This window comes from Curcuma longa, chromosome 13 (genome assembly GCF_044706935.1).
Source record: "Curcuma longa cultivar G26 ecotype Majalengka, Jawa Barat chromosome 13, ITB_CL_G26_1.1, whole genome shotgun sequence".
In the NCBI taxonomy this organism is placed as follows: Eukaryota; Viridiplantae; Streptophyta; class Magnoliopsida; order Zingiberales; family Zingiberaceae; genus Curcuma; species Curcuma longa.
The window spans coordinates 3155851-3174127 of NC_133873.1; the positions used below are offsets into that span (position 1 = coordinate 3155851).

An 18277-nucleotide genomic window follows, 5' to 3' on the forward strand; every position below is an offset into this window, starting at 1 on the left:
CCTTTCACTCGGCTTCGGCGGAGACGGCACAACAGCACCGCGTCGGCGTGATGAGGAAGAAACAGAGGAGAGTCGGCGAAAGCAGAGGGTTTAATCGCGATGGGGAGAAAACTTAGGTTACTGTAGCTTTAATAAGTTTTCTTAACGGGTTGGTTTAGGATCCAATAAGCCAACAATCTCTTAACCCTACAAACCTATTAACCATTAACCCTATATCCCTTATCAATTTAATTGGGCTCAACTCATTGGGCTGAAATGATAGTGTGATATTGAAATGCAAAGGAATTCTTTGTGGGTTATTCTAGGAGCAGAAGAAATGCAAAGACATTCTTTGTGGGTTATTCTAGGAGCTAAATTATATCCATGTTCTAGCCAAATTTTCAAGGGGAAATTATTATATTTGTCGAAGTCCAGAGTAATCATTAATTACAACAGGAGGAACCACATGTTCTATTATATATTTTTGCCTCTTTATTTGTTATTAATTATCATGCTTATTAGTAGTGGTTACGCAACTAAAGAGAAACTCTCAAGAGCAACACACAATGGTGCCATTGGATGAATTGTTTAATGCAACAGACGAGTTTACGTGAAACTTTGGCTCTGCGAACAACTCATTGATAGGGAGGACCATAAGTTCATCACAGTGGACATACTCAACCCACAATAATTGCACACTTTGTCACACGGCAAATAGACCAAGACGACCGGTCAAGAACGACGTCCATGGAAAGTATATAAAAACGGAAATCCGCTTAGCCGAAACCCATTAACCAGAAAACTGGTAGACATCGCTGGCGTGCGGGCAGTGCCCGCATGAATGTGTGAAAGGCTTCGAACCTTTTCACACAGCAACTGGCGTCGCGTCAACGCGTGAAGCACTTTAGTTCATTTCGCACGTCAATATTGACTGATTAGCATATAAATATTGAAGTATCATTCACACTTATTTGAGTGTTCTAAAATTGATCTCCGAGGTATAACTGAATTAGTTACGACAAAACAGAATTGTAGAAAAGGACAAAAATTTGAATCTTGACGAAGTCAGACAATATCCTTCTGCGTCATAACCAATTGCAATTTTTTGATTTATCTCCTCACAAATGATCGTGGGGCCGATTATGTGAAATCGTTAAGATAATGAATTTTTGCAGAAGAGTGCTCTAAAATTGACATATAAATATATGAAATATAAATTAACCTACGTGCCAGTTCTATCTGCTGCTGACTTGCTGTGTATATTTTCACATCTATAAAGGCAACGCTACGTAACTAGTTTTCTCTTCAGCGCACACCTTCATGGAGCACAGTGGGCAGAGCTTCACATTTGCCTCGGCCTTCAACTTCCTGCTCCTTCTCATCCTCCTATCTCGAGCGAGCTCATCCTATTCCCAAGTTGTTAATGGCACGGTCGACTGCAACACCGATTGCCTCGCGCTTCTCTCCTTCAAGGCCCTCGTCTCCGACGACGGACTCGGAGTCTTGGGCAATTGGGACAGCCGCTCCCTTCATTTCTGCCGGTGGCGAGGTGTGAGCTGCGCCAGCCGTGGCGGGCAACAGAGGGTCACTGCTCTGGAACTGGACTCCATTGGACTGGCAGGTAAGATTTCTCCCTCCATATCCAATTTAACCTTCCTCGAGAGGCTCCACCTCCCTGAGAACCAATTGCAAGGACTCATCCCTGAACAGCTTGGCCTTTTAATCCAACTCCAACATCTTAACTTGAGCTTTAATCTCTTGGGAGGGAGCATTCCGGTTTCACTATTTCAGAGCTGCTCGCTTCGTAACCTCAGCCTCAACCACAACAGCTTGCATGGACGGATCCCTCGCCGGATCAGCCAATGCTCACAGCTGCAACTGGTTGGACTGGCTGGTAATGGGCTCGAAGGCGAAATTCCACGCGAGCTTGGAGTTCTTTCTAAGCTCAGTGTGCTCTCGCTGCAGAGCAACAGTCTCACAGGAAGCATACCTCCAGAGATTGGGAACCTCTCAAGCTTAACCCAGCTTCATTTGTTTGATAATCAACTCACCGGCAGTATTCCTGCTTCCATAGCAAGCCTCACCTCACTTGTCGTGCTTGATCTGTCAAACAATAAACTTGAACAAGGTGTCCCAAGCAACCTCAGCTTAAATCTAGAATTCCTAGATTTGTCAAACAATACATTGGAAGGAGCCATTCCCGTTAGCCTTACTTCTCTGTCGAGCTTGAAAGTTCTCTCCCTCTGGGGCAATCGCCTCACAGGAAGCATTCCGAAAGAGATTGGAAGGTTAGTGAATTTGAGAGCTCTTGCTTTGTATGAAAACAAGCTCGGTGGCTCCATTCCTCAGCAGATTGGGAACCTTGTCAGTATGAGAGGTATTTATCTGCATGAGAACCAACTGACTGGCAGTATCCCAGCCCAGATTGGTAGTCTTGAGAATCTAAGGATTCTCGACTTGGCTAGCAACAATCTTTCTGGATCTATTCCTCCAGAGGTAGGGAATCTTTCTAACCTGTTAGAAGCCTATCTTGACACTAACCAACTCAGTGGCACCATCCCCCCTGAGATGGGAAGCCTCGTGAACCTCACTCTGCTTTCATTGATTCAAAATAGCTTGGCGGGTAGCGTTCCCGCGACAATTGGGAACCTCACTTCTCTTACTTTTCTTGGACTAGCGCTTAATAATCTGGGAGGAGTGATCCCCCCCTCTGTTTGGAACCTCTCCTCTCTTACGATCCTTGAGATCCAGAGCAATCACTTCCATGGCTCCATTCCACCATATATTGGCCTCACTCTTCCTCTCCTTGAAGCATTGCACATCAATGCCAACCGGTTTTCAGGGTCTCTTCCAGTTTCATTGTGCAATGCATCGAACCTCAACGACATTCAACTATTTGAGAACAACTTCACGGGCACAATTCCGAGGGGTTTGGGATCCTTACAGAATGTGTTTCACTTTGATCTCAGTTACAATCAACTAGAAGCGAGGAATAGTGAAGATTGGGGATTTTTGTATGATTTAACCAACTGTAGTAGCCTCAGATATTTGCAACTGACAGGCAATAATCTTGGAGGAGAGTTGCCACAGTTAGCAAACTTCTCAAAAACTTTGGAATGGTTCGAAATCAATGACAACCATATAGCCGGAAGCATTCCGTCGGAGATGGGTTCCCTTTTCTCTCTGAGTTCCATACGATTGAACTCCAATCTTCTCACTGGAACTATTCCTGAATCCCTGTCAAACCTCTCCAAGTTACAAGTACTGGACTTGAGTGGAAACTTCTTGACAGGGGAAATTCCAGCGACGATTGGCAATCTAACTGAGCTGTTGGAACTTAATCTGCACTCCAATCGACTCCAAGGATTCATACCTACAGGTATTGGAAAGTGCCCTCTAGAACTCTTGGACCTCTCCTTCAATAAGCTTACTGGTGCAGTGCCTAAGGAGATGGTGTCCATCACCACGCTCACCAAGTTACTTGATGTTTCACAAAACTCGTTGGTGGGATCATTGCCTTCTGAAGTGGAAAACATGATAAACCTTGGCAAATTCGACATGTCTGGTAATAGACTATCAGGTATGATTCCAAGCTCTCTTGGTGAATGTCAACAGCTTGAATACCTGAACATGGCAGGGAATCATTTTGAAGGTCCAGTTCCTCAGTCGTTCAGTCAGTTAAAGGGGCTTCAATCACTAGATCTGTCAAGGAACAACTTGTCTGGGCACATACCCGAATTCTTCCAAAATTTTAGTTTCTTGAGTTACCTGAATCTGTCATTCAACGATTTTGATGGTGAAGTTCCAAGAGAAGGCATTTTCAGAAATCAGACAACAGTTTCTATACTAGGAAACGACAAGCTTTGTGGCGGCGATCATAATCTAAACTTGCCTCCCTGCCCAGATCAGACATTGAGAAAGCACCGTTTGTCTCAGAAGCTAAAACTTGCTATGATAATTGCAAGTATAAGCATATGCCTAATCTTGCTCCTGTGTTTACTGGGGATTCTTCGCCGGATATACAACTCAAAGGAGGGTCCTGATGTTGAAAATATAAAAGATCCACACATGAAGGTCTCCTATGCTGATTTGCGAAGAGCAACAAATGATTTCTCTGTGACAAATCTGGTTGGGGTTGGAAGCTTTGGCTCAGTGTACAAAGGAGCACTGAATTGTGGTGAACACGACACAGTCGCAATCAAGGTCCTAAACCTCCAACAAAAAGGAGCATCAAAAAGTTTCATCGCTGAATGTGAAGCATTGAGAAACATCAGGCATCGGAATCTAGTTAAGAATTTAACCGCTTGTGCAAGTACAGATTTCAGAGGCAATGATTTCAAAGCACTAGTTTACGAGTTCATGCCAAATGGGAGTTTAGAGAAGTGGTTGCATGCAGAAGCAAATGAGCAGATACAGAGATTGAGCTTCATCCAGAGGTTAAATATATTGATTGATGTGGCCTCTGGGCTAGATTACCTCCACCATCACGGCGCAGAGCCAATCGTCCACTGCGATATAAAGCCGAGCAATGTACTTTTGGATGACAATATGGTAGCTCATATAGGAGATTTTGGATTGGCAAAGTTCCTAAACAGAATTCCTAAGGAGGAACTTCAAAGATCATCTAGCTCTATGATCTTAAAGGGATCCATTGGTTATGTAGCTCCAGGTACTACTACTACTTTGCATTTAAAATTATCATTCTAGAAAGCATCAATCCTCGTGATCTTCTTAGTACATATTCATGATGCAGAGTATGGAGTGGCAAATAAAGTTTCGCCTCAAGGGGATGTCTACAGCTACGGAGTCCTTGTGCTAGAGATGCTCACAGGGAAGCGACCTACCGGTGGAACTTCCAAAGATGGTCTCAGTCTTCCTCGTTACGTTGAAATGGCGATTCCTGACGGGGTTGCAGAAATTATGGACCCGTTCATGAATTTTGGGCAAGAACTAGAAGAAGCAACAGCTCTACCCAGTCAATGCACACAAGATATTCGCCAGAGGGCCGTGGAGAGCGTTACCTCATTGCTCATGATCGGCGTTAGGTGCACAAAGGAATCGCCCGAAGAGAGAATGCAGATGGGGGATGTGATTAGTGAATTAGCTGCCATAAGGAACTCATACCTGGAACTGAACATGTAGGAGCGAACAGAGCCTGACACAGGGAAAAATGGTCCAATCTTGCAACTCATGATTGAGGTAGTCCATTTCATCGTATCTTTACTTAATTCTACAAACTTCTAAAATGTTCATGTACGGGAAAGAATTGAGAGATGTCGTAACGGGCGTTACACGCCGGCCCTAAGGGAGGAAAGGGAAGGAGGAGGTGTGCGTCGACCCTAAATAGAAAGGAGGGAAAAGGGGGGGCGCCGACCACTTAAGAAACAAGGGAAATATTATTTCACCAAGAACTTATTTCCCCTTTGCAAGTCTCCTCTTTTATAGCTTAGCCATCATGGAAATTTAAGAAATATTCTAATAAATTTTCTTATACAGATTTAGTTTTTAAAAATCTAATAAAATCTTTAAGAAGAATTTATTAGAAACAATCTAATATACTTATCTAGATTTATTTAGAAATAAATCTCTTAATAAGATTTTATTAGAAAAAATCTAACAACCTTATCTTATCTAGATTTATTTAGAAATAAATCTCTTAATAAGATTTTATTAGAATAAATCTAATAAACTTATCTTATCTAGATTTATTTAGAAATAAATCTTTTAATAAGATTTTGTTAGTTTCTTAATAAATTTCCTTGTTTAAATTTTATCTTTCTCTTAATAAAATTTCATTAATTTTTTAACAAAATTTATTAATTAAGAAACTTTATTTTTTGATAAAATTTCTTAACAAAATTTTTAACAAATTTTGTTTTGCGGAAGAAATAGAATTATTTAATAGAATTTCTTAACAAAAAATCTTAACAGAATTTCTTAACAGAAACTCCTAACATAATTTTTCTCCGGAAAAAAATTCTTAATATAATTTTTCTTCCAGAAAAATTCTTAACAGAATTTCCTATACGAAACTCTTCCAAAATTCTCTTAGGTGGATTCGAGGCTCTATCTAGAGGCTACAGTAGGGACATAGAGGAGGAATTGGATTTGGCCTCCTAATGGGCTTAAGCTTCCCATGTTCCTCCTGAACACACAACTTAAATCCATCAATAATAACTCATTCCACTAGAGAGTTATTATTGCACTACCGCACCAATCCCATATTACAATATGAGCTCCTTCTTACTATAAGTACATTAATATCCATGTATTTAAGATATCGTATGTCCGTTAATTAAAAGAGTTACTGACAACTCAAATTTAATTAACTTCTAATCCAAGAGTAGTACCACTCAACCTTATTATCATGCGGACAAGGTCCACCTGCAGGGTTTACATGATAATCATTATGAGCTCCTCAAGGGGACATCATCAGCCTATATTTAGAACACAGATTCCTTCTATAATTAACAACATACTATGTACATAATACTACTTTCCAACTCATCGGGCCTTTTGATCTATCGCTCTAAATTTCACCCTTTGATGAATCAAAGAAGTACATACTAAGTACATGTGTTTGTTATTATATCGGGATTAAGAGCATGTACATCTATAGTAACAGAGGCTTTGTTCGATTATATAGTCAGTATAAATCGAACAATCCTCAAATGGTCCTGCTCAATACACACTGAGTGTACTAGTGTAATTCTATAGTCAAGACAGACTAAGATCAAATTACTCTACAACCAGTCCAATGGTTTGTCCAATCCATCTTGGTTGTGAATACTGTTTATAATCTATAAGGAATTGAAAACATGGTCTTCTGTGTGTGACTCCGCACACCATGTTTATCTACAATATAGATTAAATGGACACTTGCATAAAAACTAAATACAATCATTGACCAAATATGATTCTTATTTCAGAATGTTTATTTACATAGACAGCTAGTGATAATATGAGTACCATTAACTTAATGAAAAATATGGTACATCACTCAAGAACGAAGCACATTGAAATAAAACATCACTTTATTACATCATTTTATTAGAGATCATGTGGCAAGAGGAGACATTGAGGTAAGCTACATTGAATCAAAGTCAAATCTTACCGATATATTTACCAAATCGTTATCTGAAACTAAATTCACTAATATTAGAAGAGGGTTGGGTATGTGTTTTGTAGAATAAAAGATTTTAGCTTTGCATGAGCCTATACCCTATATTTTCATCTCATAAAACTTTAGGAGAACTTTGGTTGTGTAATGGCACATTGAGTTTATGTGTGAGATGCTAGGATGATACTCATATCTCACTTATGCTTTTTAGCATATTGTGTTGGGTTACAAGGGTGCAAACATAGTCCCACATCTAAAACACATGGAAAAGATCATGGGTTTAAAAGGATGAAAGATATCTCCATTGGTTGAGGCCTTTTGGGGAGAGCCCAAGAACAAAGCCATGAGGGCTTAGGCCCAAAGTGGACAATATCATACTATTGTGGAGATATTTTGATTCCATTAGTACTTACAATTGGTATCAGAGTGAGACCGCTCTTCACCGGACTAACCGTCGGAAGACCCATGATCTAGATCTAACCATGTGGGTTGAACCTTAAAAACAAAGGAAGTGAGTGCTCCCATGTCTGAATCAAGAGGACCAGACACCAGGTGAGAAGTCCTAGTAGGTTGGGTGGACCGAGGGGCAAAAAGTCCTAGTTGCGGCTAGGTGAGAAGTCCTAGTAGGTCGGGTGGACCGAAGGGCAAAAAGTCCTAGTTGCGGCTAGGTGAGAAGTCCTAGTAGGTCGGGTGGGCCGAAGGGCAAAAAGTCCTAGTTGCAGCTAGGTGAGAAGTCCTAGTAGGTCGGGTGGACCGAGGGGCAAAAAGTCCTAGTTGCAGCTAGGTGAGAAGTCCTAGTAAGTCGGGTGGACCAAGGGGCAAAAAGTCCTGGTGGGCCGAGAATTCAGACATCAAACAGAGGCTTTCCATTTGAGGGGGGTCTGTGGTCCTTTGTTTGAGGGGGGATTGTTGAGTTGCAAGGGTGCAAACATAGTCCCACATCTAAAACACATAGAAAAGATCATAGGTTTAAAAGGATGAAAGATATCTCCATTAGTTGAGGCCTTTTGGGGAGAGCCCAAGAACAAAGCCATGAGGGCTTAGGCCCAAAGTGGACAATATCATACTATTGTAGAGATATTTTGATTCCATCGGTACTTACATATTGTTGAGGCATGAATTGTATCAATAAATTTATCTTAGACCAACTATGGGAAAAGTAAATATTTAATCAATGGACATCTTGCCCATCGATCATAGTTGGACATCCTAAATAATCTAAAACCATTTCAACAAGTATCTAATGGTGAAAGATAAAGAAAGTTGGAATGGATTCATAACAAAACTTGGAATTGATACAAAATATATAAGGTTGTGCCAAATTGAAAAGTTTGTATCAAATCATAAAAATATAATCATTTTTCACAAGTTCATATTTTTCCTTGATAGAATATGTGAAAACAAACATGACTGCAAAATTTTAGATTTTTCTGAATTTTATGAAATTTTCTAGGCATTTCTAAAATTTGTATCAAAAACTGCACAGTGCTGATCACAAAATAATAGTCGATTGATCAGTCGACTGCTTCACTCGACTAATCTGTTTGAGAAGTTCTGAACTAATGGAGCAGTCGACTGCTAAGGCTTAGTCGACTGGAGCAGTCGACTGCTGACAAACTTCCTATAAAAGAAATCTTGAACAGCGGTCGACTACTAACCCTAGGGTCTCGTAGATCTCACTGTTCTCTTCCTCTCCTCGTGTCCTCCAGCCTTCTAGAGCCCTAATCTCTTCTATTCTTGGCTCTAATCTCTTTTGGTTCATCAACGCCAAGATCATGAAAGCACTGTTTATCTCTATTTTTGACCCGTTTCTTGACAGTTGACCATCCTTTGACCTCTAATTTTTGGGGTATACTCTAGGATAATATTTTTAATCAATTGGACTGTTCAAAACCTAAAACTTCAATGTCCACAATAAATTGTTGGTGCATAAGGGTGTAAGGCTTTAGGGGGAGTTTGTGTCATTTTGACAAGTTATGCTCCTTCTTGGATCTTTATTCTAGTTATTTTTAATTCTCCTTTCTTAGATTCCCATGTTTTTGATGATTGTCAAAAAGGAGGAGAATGAATGGATTCAAGTTAGGTTTTAAATGTTATTCATGATTTAATGTTCATGCTGATCATGCTTAGTGATACTTATTGATTCATTATGCATATGAATGGTTATTGATTAATTTTTACTGGAATAAATTGTTGTTATTTAATACATGCTATTTTAAAGACTTAACTTAAACAAATTTTTATCAAACATCAAAAAGGGGAAGATTGTTGGTGCAATCTTACCCCAAGTGATTTAAATTTTAATGTTTTGATAAAATGAGTTTAAGTTAGCCAATGTTGGTGATCTAACTTGTGTGGTTTGAGTCCACAGGAAAGTCCAGGTTAGAAGACTTGATAAAGGACGAAGTCCTGGAGGCGTGGCCTCTTGGCAAAGGATGAAGTTCCGAAGGCACGACCTCTTAGCAAAGGAAGACTTAGTACGACGAAGCTGAGGGAAATGTTTCAAGCTAGTGCAAGGAAGGGCAGGAGGCTTGTGAAAGATGTTTGAAGATTTGCCTCAAGGCGAAGGGCTGATAAAAAAGCTGAAAGGGGAGTTTCAGCTTGATCAGTCGACTGGCACTGTTGGTGCAGTCGACTGGTGGTTGATCAAAAGCACACACAGAGTTTACAGAGAGATCAATCGATTGGAGCAGTTGACTACTCATGGTGCAGTCGAATGCTAGATGACTGTTGGAGCAACAATTGGCTAATTAAATATAGATTAAAGAGTCGTTGAAGCCCATCAGTCGACTGGCCCTTGGAGCAGTCGACTGATATACGGAAAAATATAAAAATAGCAAACGACGCCGAAGAAATTAACAATTCTTTTTCTCATTTTTCTTTGGCAATTCTTTGGATCTGTAAAGCTCTCCTCTTACTCTATACTTCACTACCAATTCTTGTGAAAGAAAGAGATTAGTTTGTGAGGGTTTTCTCCACCTTCGAAGCGTGCTTCAAAAAGGAGGATTTTTCATAGTGAAAAGGTGCTCGGTGTGTGTGGATCCTTAAATTAGTCACCTCATAGAGGTGGATACCAAGTAAATTAACTAGTTAGTGATTGTTCTCTTTTTCTGTTATTATTTTCACTTCCGCTAACGTTTTCGCAGGAAAGTTCGAGAAATCGCTATTCATCCCCCTCTAGTGGACGCATCGATCCCAACAGATTTATCATGTATGCTATGATATGTATATGACTCGATGTATCATGTACTCTTAGTGTCATGAGCAAATATCAATCAGATCCAAGAATGGATTATTGGGCGGCTGTCAAGGCAATCCTTATGTACTTACATAGAACTAAAGATGTGTTCTTGGTTTACAGAGATGGTGATATGGTTACACGGGGATATACTGATGTCAACTACCAGACAGACAAGAATGATTCCAAGTCACAGTCTAAATATATATTCACTTTAAATTATGGCGCAATAAGTTATAAGTGTTTCAAATAAGACACCATTGCAGTTTGTAAAGCAGCAAATGAAGTGATTTGGATCAGGAAGTTAATCACTGAACTTAGAGTGGTTCTAACCATTATTGAAGCATTACTTGTTTACTGCGATAACAATGGAGCAATTGCATAGGCGATGGAACCTAGGTCTCACCATTGATCCAAACACGTGCTTCGACATTATCATTTGATCAAATAAATCATCAGTAGAAGAGAAATATAAATCGAGAAGATTCCCACCGAAAGAAACTTTACGGATCCTTTAACTTTTACCTCAAAGTAATTTTAAGAAACAAATAGAGGCGTGTGGTATTGGATACCATGATGATTAGCCTTAGGCCAAGTGGGAGTCTGTTATATTTGAGAGGTGTACTAAGGCAATCACCTTATGGTTATACTATTTATTAGATAAATAGCAATTCATTATTTGAGTGCACATTCTCTATGTGTTTGATTAGATCTTAAACTCATTTACTGAATGTCCGTAATAAGATTCATAGCATGAGAGAATTTATGATTGGATCACAACTAGTGAAGATCTCTTAATGTGTAATTATGAATGTATTAAAATTATCTTTAGTCGATGAATTAATGAGCACGAGCATCATAGTTTCTGTTAATACTAGCACGTTTTAAACTCCTTAGTTTACCAAGCACGTTTCTCACTGGCTGAAGACATTAAATGTTGAAAATTAAACATGATGCTGTAGGATCGATGTGACACGCTAGAGGGGGTGAATAGCAGCGTGTCGTCAATTTTCAAAATCGTTCATTCTTCTATCAAAATACTAGCAGCAGAATATTAGAAAACACATAGGGACACACGGATTTACTTGGTTCATAACCCCCAGGGTTAGTACGTCCAAGGCCTATGTACGGGAGGCACCCGTCCACTAGCGGTCTCCTTTCCGAACCTTATTCGGAGGCAGGGAAACCCATCTTACAGTCTAGAGTAAACAATACAAATAATAGAAAGGAAGTAAGACAATAATAAAAACAAACACTTGTGTAGAGCCGATCCGGAAGTCCTGAGTGTCGCGCACTCCTCTTGGAACTTCCGCAGTTGCAAGTGTTTGACCCCATTCGCGTTCAGAAGCACCACTAGTTGAGAAGGGAAGTTTTTGGCTTGAATATACTTGTTTGTGCATGTTCACGTCCTTTTATACTGCTCCTAAGTCAACTCCAGACTTATTTGGGTTGACTCCAGCTGACGTGGTAGATAACTCTTCATTCGGCTGTTATCCACTATCTGAGTCGACTTCAGTCTCATCTGAGTCAACTTCAGGCTCACTCGAGTCGACCCAAGCTATAGTTGAGTTGACTCCAAAGGTCATTTTTGTAGAGCTCTGAAAGGGCTTCGAAACGCATCTGACCGTGCCTCGTTCTGAGTCCCGAGTCAAAAGTTATGATCCGTTGAAGTCGGACTCCTCATGTATTGCCCCTACATCAAGATTCCTACAATATAAGCATACAAACAAAGCAACACATCCTACCCTTATTTTGTGAGTCTAACTTCAGATTTCTATCGAAATCCTAGGTTAGTCTGGCTCTTACTGTTCCACTCCGGGAACGCGTCCTTACCCACTCCACTCTGGAGAATTTTCCTTTGCCAACCAAGTCCTCCTGACTTGTTGGACTTTTGCTCGGCTCTGTCCTTAGCCCCCAAGATTTGTGCTGCGGTTCGATCCTCCTTACCAACCCAGACTTCTGCTGTGACTCGATCCTCAAGATCAGCCCAGACTTCTACTACAACTCAGTCCTCCTGACTAGCCCAAACTTCTTGCTACGGCTCGGTCCTCCAGACCAGCCTACACTTCACCTGGTTCTTCGACTCTACCAAGACTTCCGCCTAATCCTCCAAATCAAGACTTTCCCTTTGCCTAGCCTACAACTAGGACTTTCCCTTGCCTAGCTTCACTCACTAGGACTTCCCTTGCCTGATTGTCCAGAACAGGACTTCCACTGCCTAGTCTAACCGACTAGGACTTCTGCTAGTCATCTGACTAGACTTCACTCACTTCCACATATCCAAACATCAAGTTCTGTTTGGATCAAACTCTTGGTCAAACTGACCAGACTTAGGTATATTTTCAAACATCAAAACCCTAGGAAGGATCTAGTGATTTCTTGTAAGCACTGTTAATGGGCATGTTTAACATCATAACAGTTTATTGTTTTATGTCTTCTTTCTTCCACAATCATACCATCTCTTTATATATCTTGCTTTCTTGTGCTTCATTGTGATTTACTTACATGAGTTGTTCTTCATAGAGATGATAAGCCTTTGGAGTCATGGAGACTTGTGTTTATAGTGGTTGAGATTAGGAGACAAGCAAGCATATGGTAGTGAAACATCATGAGTTGCATTGAGTGGAAACTCCATTTACATACATGCTATTGAGAGTGAGAGCACCACCATATACCTTGTGAGGATTACATCAAGTTTAGTTTAATCATGTGCTTGAAATCACCATGCTTGTTGACTTGTGTGTGAATTGGATCTCCTTGTGCCTTGATCTATGAAAACTTGATAAGCCTAAGCAACTACCTTTTACTTTCTTTGAAGCATTGATATGAGTTACTTAGGGAGATGTTTGTTTTCTTTCCTTGCCCGAGACGTGCAAGAATAAGTGTGGGGGAATTGATAACACTCATTTTTATAGTTTATTTTGGCTCTAATACTTGATATTTTTGCTCCTCTCGTTGTGTAACTATCGAGTATTAATACATTTTACGAGTAGGAACTCATTTTGGATTATATTGCTTATTCCTATAGATATGAGGTTGATTTAATATTTTTAGAGTGTTTTTATAGGATACTTAAAGAGCCATAAAATTGGATCAAGTTGGAGCACATTTTGATGTGTTTAGAGGTCATTTGAAGTGTTTCAGAGGCTACCAGGGTCGTGCCCCACCTCTCCAGGCCGTGTCTCACAAGACACGACCGTGCCTCACCTTGCCCAGGCCGTGCCTCACAAGGCACGACCGTGGCACGACCTCATCTTTCCAGAGTCCAAAACACGGTCGTGCCTCAGTTAGACTGTTCTGTAGACCAAAAGTAAAATGACCATAACTCTTTGCTCCGATGGAACCACGGGTCGTGCCACCTACCAAAATGAAGATAACTTCGACAACTTTGCTTCAGGGTGTACCAAAGGATTCCTTCTCTAAGCCATGCTAAAAGGTATGGTCATGCCTCTTCCACAGAATACTTCCTACTCTGGGTCGTATCTAGTCTACCAAAGGGTCCCCGCTCTAGGCAGTGCCTAATAGGCACGGCCATGCCTATTTTACAGAAAATGCCTTCTCCAGGTCATTCCTCATAAGGCACGATCGTGCCTCATCTTGCCAACGCTGTGCCTCACTTTTCCAGGGCCAGAACATGGCCATGCCTCATTTGGACAATTCTGCATATCAAAAATAAAATGGGTATAACTTTTAGCTTCGATGGAAACACAGGTCGTGCCACCTACCAAAATGAAGCTAACTTCAAAATCTACAACTTTGCTTCAGGAGGTACAAAAGGATTCCTCCCTTAGGTCGTGCTAAAAGGCACAGCCGTGGCTTACTTGTAGAAAGCCCCCTGCTCTTGGCCGTGCATAAGAGGCATCACCGTGCCTCTTTTCCAGAGGGGTGCTTGCTCTTGATCGTGCCTAAAAGACACGGCCATGTCACAGGGTTACTTTGGGGGGGGGGGGGGTATACAAGCTGAATTTTATGAAGATTAGGACATTCTTCTCTTTGGACCTGACTAGGGGCTAGCCGCCACTTTCCTTTCACCATCATCATCATCCACACCCATTACCACCATTGGAAAGAAGTCAAAGGGAGTTTCATCTTGAAATCCGAACATCTTCTTTCCACCAAGGAGTCAAGGGGGTTCCTTGTTCCTTCATATCATTTCACCTTCAGTTTCAACCACACGGAGTTTGCATCAGAGTTGGGGGTTCCATCCGTCGCTGCATCCTTCTGTGGAGTTTTACCGCTTTGCATCCACCTCTGGCCAGGGACATTGGGAGAGTCATTTTACTGTCCATTTATGAGGTTAGATTCAATTCTGCACATTGGATGTTTGTTTAAATTTCCCTTACAGTTTTGGATGTTGATTATTCTTAGTTTTCCTTTGTTTACTTATTGATATATTTATTTACTTTGTTGATGCACTTCCTTACTTCGTTAATGCATTTTATTTTCAGCACTTTCGTAGTCACAACTCTATTTACAATGCTTAGTGTTCTTTTTGTTCTTTAGATTTAGAACTCAAAACAATAAATCCTCATTCAATACAAAAGAAAATCCAAATCCCCAATTTCAATAACATCTAGAATTACCATACATCGACTACAATCATTTGAGAGACGACTCAAGTTATCATATACTGCTTAGTTAGGGGATTCGGTATAAATTAAGTTGACGTGCTCATTTTATAATGACAATCTGAGCATGCATCACCTATCCAAGCTCAGGTCGACTAGAGTCATGGTTCTGGTCGACTCCAATCTGACGTGGAGGGTTTTGATATACTTCGACTTCCACTGCGTTTATCCAAGTTCAGGTTGGCTTGAATGTCCATTCTGGTCGACTCGAACATCTGAACCTGGGATAACTTAGTCCGGAGTCAAATATTTCACCTCTCCAACCTGCATTACAAGTTAGCTTCAAAAACATATATAAAATACAAGTGGAGAGTCAGTTCTCAGAAATATCTCTTGGTTTTAAATTTAGATTTCTAGTGAAACTTTGGGTTAGACAGACGCCTAATATTCCTCTTCGGGAACACGTCCTGACCCACTCCTCTTATGAGGGTTTACCTGATTGCAAACTAAGTCCTCCAGACTTGTTGGACTTTCCTGCTCAGCTTTGTCCTTGGCTCTCAAGGTTTGCTGTTGCGACTCGGTCCTCTAGACCGCCTAAACTTTACCAATCTTCTGGTATCCTGACCGTACTCAACTGGATTTGGCCATGCTTCTCGATCCTTCGACACTGCACGGACTTGCACCTAGTAATCTTAACCCGCCAAGACTTCTGCCTGATCCTCCAGATCAGGACTTTCCTCTTGCCTATCCTCCAACTAGGACTTTGTCCTTTGCCTAGCCTCAACTAGGACTTTACTTGTGCTTCTTACACACTTGATTAAACTTGTTAGCACAATAACACACTTAACTTGAACCTAGTTCTATTATCAAAACTAAGGTTCGATCATCTGGTGCTTCCCGCACCAACAGTTTCCACTCACGAAACTATTTTTTATCCCCTTTATTCTCTTTCTTTTCTCTTTTTATTTTGCCTTTTTTTAAGATGCTTTTAAAATTGGAGAAGCATCTAAATTTGAAGCTTTGCTTGACTTTAAGGTTTAAGATTTTGAAGCTTTGCTTGATTTGGGGTTTAAAATTTTTCTAAATGAGTTTATATGACTTGAGTTGGTCTAGTAACCAAAATGCAATAGAAGGTTACCTTGGAAACACTAGTACTAGTCCGGTCTCATGAATCATGATTAATTTCAGAATTCATCTACCTCCTAGATTAGGCATCAGTGTAAGAGATCCTTAGACTAGGTCATGTCCCAACTTTCTGAAGGTATACTAGCTCACGTCTTGTTATGGTAGATAGGAAAAGACATAGAACTTAGAATACTAGCCACAAGCATCAAAATAATCATCTAGAAAAGATATGCTAGTATTTTTACAAAAGGACAAACTCCTAAGATGTTGTTGGTGATTATTGACATGCTATCTACCATAAACTACTAAACAAAATTCAAACCAAATTGCAAAAACTAAAATTCAAAAATAAAATATAGTTTATTTATTTACACTATCTACAATGCATGCTCCCCCCACACTTAGCTTGTTCATTGTCTTCCCCATTTTTCCGATGGAAGAGGCATGCCTAAAGGTATCAACTCAGGTGCTTCCTTCCATGGTTTTAATTCTTTTGGGAGCAAAGAGGATAATCTAGGGAATTCCGGAAGATTAGACAATTTCGGGAATGGGAAGTTATTAAACTATTCTCTGAGTTCTCCTTAAATATGCATGGAATTGGTACATGTTATAAACTTGCTCCCCAATCCCTCTCATCATGTCTCCAAAATTATCTCTCCTTTTCCATTCTTCCTTTTGTTTTACCATAAATTCCTTGGTCATACTAAATAGTTTTTCATCCTTAATGAACAATTATCTCAATTGATTGAACTGATATTAACTAATATTACTTTGTTGCTCTAAATTTTTTTTAATGGAATTATGATCGGTATGTAAAGTGTCAAGGATTGAATGAAAAGTTATAAAATCAAATGTATTCGAAAAGGATATTTTTGTGAATGTTTTAGATACATGAGTGGTATTTGTTGGTATTGGAAACTTTATGACATTCATCATTGCCCAATTTCTTCTGTCTAAAATATTTGTCAATGGTGTATTAGGTAGTTTTAGAGGATGTTGACCATTCAGAAGCAAACTATATCCATTATCATCTCATTGAATCAATTTCATTTCTACACAACAGTTACTGTCAACCTTAGGATTTCCCTTTATCATCTCCAACCCTTCTAAATCCAATCCTAGCATCAATGTCACTCTAGTGATCAATCCTCCTAGAATAATAGGTCTTGATAAATGTGGGTGTGACATGTTTATCAAGTGATTTAAGAAATGATATCCAGTATCAATATTATAATCTTCTAACATGGCCTACAAACAAAGAAGCTCATCCTGACACACTTTTTATTATTTTTTCCTCTTCCAAATATAGTGTGTTTCATTAATAAGAAAATATATCTAAATACGGGATTAGCTATACAAGAAATTCTAGATGAAGAAGGATGGATCATGCTTATACCCCCTAACTCACGCCATACATAATGTGGGTCAAAAGTGTTAGGTATTTCTCGAGTAGCACCACATGGTAAATCGAATATAGCATTAAAATCATTGAAAGTCCATGTGTATTTTTCATTAAACAACCTAAAGCTAATTTTTTCATCCCAAATATACTGTCTGATGTCTACAAGGAACTTCTTTTGTTGATAGGAGAAATGTAGTGGTAGAATATCACATGCCAAGAAATTAGCCATATTTGCATACTAAGGTGCCTTTGTACTCGTGATTGCCATAAGATGTTCATCTGGGAAGCTGCCATTAATAGGCATAGGGTCTTTAATCACGTCATGTTTCTCTGAATGTAATCGAGACAAATAATCAGCAACAACATTTTCGGCTCTTTTTTTATCTCAAATTTCAACGTCAAACTATTGAAGCAATAAAATCCATCTGTTTAGCCTCGACTTAGCATCTTTTTTGTTGTACAAATATCTGATTGCTGTGTGGTCAGTATACACTATCACTTTTGATCCCACTAGATAAGACCTGAATTTATCAAATGCGAAGACGACAACTAGAAGTTCTTTCTCTGTAGTAGCATAGTTAATTTGTGCTTCATCTAGTGTTTTGCTAGCATAGTAGATGACATGCTACACTTTATCCTTCCTTTGTCCCAAGACTACTCCTATAGCATAGTTACTAGCATCACACATGATTTCAAATGATAACTTCCAATCTAGTGCTTGCATTATAGGTGCAGTTACTAGGGTCTTCTTAATGGTGTAAAAAGCTTCTAGACATGCCTGATCAAAATAGAATTCTATGTCTTTAATCAAAAGATTTGTCAGTGGCTTGGAAATCGTTGAGAAG

At 39.7% G+C, this 18277-nt stretch overlaps 1 protein-coding gene across 1 annotated transcript; it reads left to right on the forward strand.

Moving 5' to 3' along the window:
• The first annotated feature begins 1299 nt into the window (after positions 1 to 1299).
• LOC141844256 (uncharacterized) lies at positions 1300 to 5173 on the forward strand. The gene is made up of 2 exons (XM_074732293.1): positions 1300 to 4648; positions 4733 to 5173. Exons 1-2 carry the CDS (start codon positions 1300 to 1302, stop codon positions 5119 to 5121), a joined length of 3738 nt encoding a protein of 1245 aa, XP_074588394.1. The 3' UTR covers positions 5122 to 5173.
• The last annotated feature ends 13104 nt before the right edge of the window (positions 5174 to 18277 follow it).

Excerpts from the sequence above, each read along its gene's own strand:
- LOC141844256 (XM_074732293.1), top strand. The coding sequence starts at position 1,300 with ATGGAGCACAGTGGGCAGAGCTTCACATTTGCCTCGGCCTTCAACTTC. Across the intron at positions 4,649-4,732 it reads CATTGGTTATGTAGCTCCAG|AGTATGGAGTGGCAAATAAA; the intron begins GTACTACTACTA and ends TTCATGATGCAG.